This window comes from Phalaenopsis equestris, unplaced genomic scaffold (assembly GCF_001263595.1).
Source record: "Phalaenopsis equestris unplaced genomic scaffold, ASM126359v1 Scaffold189781, whole genome shotgun sequence".
NCBI classification, from domain to species: Eukaryota; Viridiplantae; Streptophyta; class Magnoliopsida; order Asparagales; family Orchidaceae; genus Phalaenopsis; species Phalaenopsis equestris.
Window position 1 is genome coordinate 1 of NW_018209730.1, and position 803 is coordinate 803.

Genomic DNA, 803 nt, shown 5'->3' on the forward strand with positions numbered 1-803 from the left:
TTTTAGTACATATCAGACAAAAATTATCACATTGACACCTAAAGATTTTGAAGCAGAAATTGATTGACTAATAATAGCACAAATAATAACATATGAAGTATGATTAAACTCACTAGAAGAGCCCCTCCACATGAAGCAGACAGAACAATTACAGCATTAATTTTATTAAAAAAGAGGATGAAAATGGTTACCAAGATTCTTGTCCAAGGTCCTGGTGAACTGGTTAATAGCTGGCGGAACCTTCAGACGCTGCTTAAGAATCCTCCTCTGCCTCTGAATTCTTACCACCTTAGGCCATTTGACAAAACGATGTAAATCCCTCTTCGGAGGTAGAGCACCTCCAATCCCGAACTGCTTCGGCCTCTTCTCAAATAACGGATTCACAACCTTCTCCTGCAATCCATCATGCATTAATAACGCCAAAAATCACCAAAGCAATACCCAAAAAAATGCGACAAGAACGAAATCTACCGTCTTCTTTTTCCCCGCGACCGGTGCCTTACCTCCTCTCTTCGGAGCCTGCAATGTTCGTAACAATAATCTCAAAACTAAATCGAAGAAAATCTGAATAAATTATAAATCGAGAAATGGTAGAATAGAGCCATGCCATTTCAATTCGAGTAGCGACGGCTATCTTCTAGGGTTACTTCGAGATTTGGAGCAACCAAGGAGCTCTGACGAAGATGACTGGTTAGATCCGACTTTATATCGATGGGCACACACACACCGATGAATTAGAGCTGGCCCCCAAGGGCAATCTTAACCGTCGAATGTGCTTAAACCGAGCAGAGCTAGATTTTGTT

At 41.1% G+C, this 803-nt stretch overlaps 1 protein-coding gene across 1 annotated transcript; it reads right to left on the reverse strand.

Annotated features, from left to right (window-relative positions):
• Positions 1-191: 191 nt before the first annotated feature.
• Positions 192-725, reverse strand: LOC110034534 (60S ribosomal protein L7a-1-like; the record flags this gene model as incomplete). Its single annotated transcript, XM_020738787.1, has 3 exons — positions 608-725; positions 472-519; positions 192-393 (listed from the first exon to the last, which is right to left on the reverse strand). Coding segments are annotated over exons 1-3 (253 nt in total), but the record flags the coding sequence as incomplete, so codon positions are not given.
• Positions 726-803: the final 78 nt, after the last annotated feature.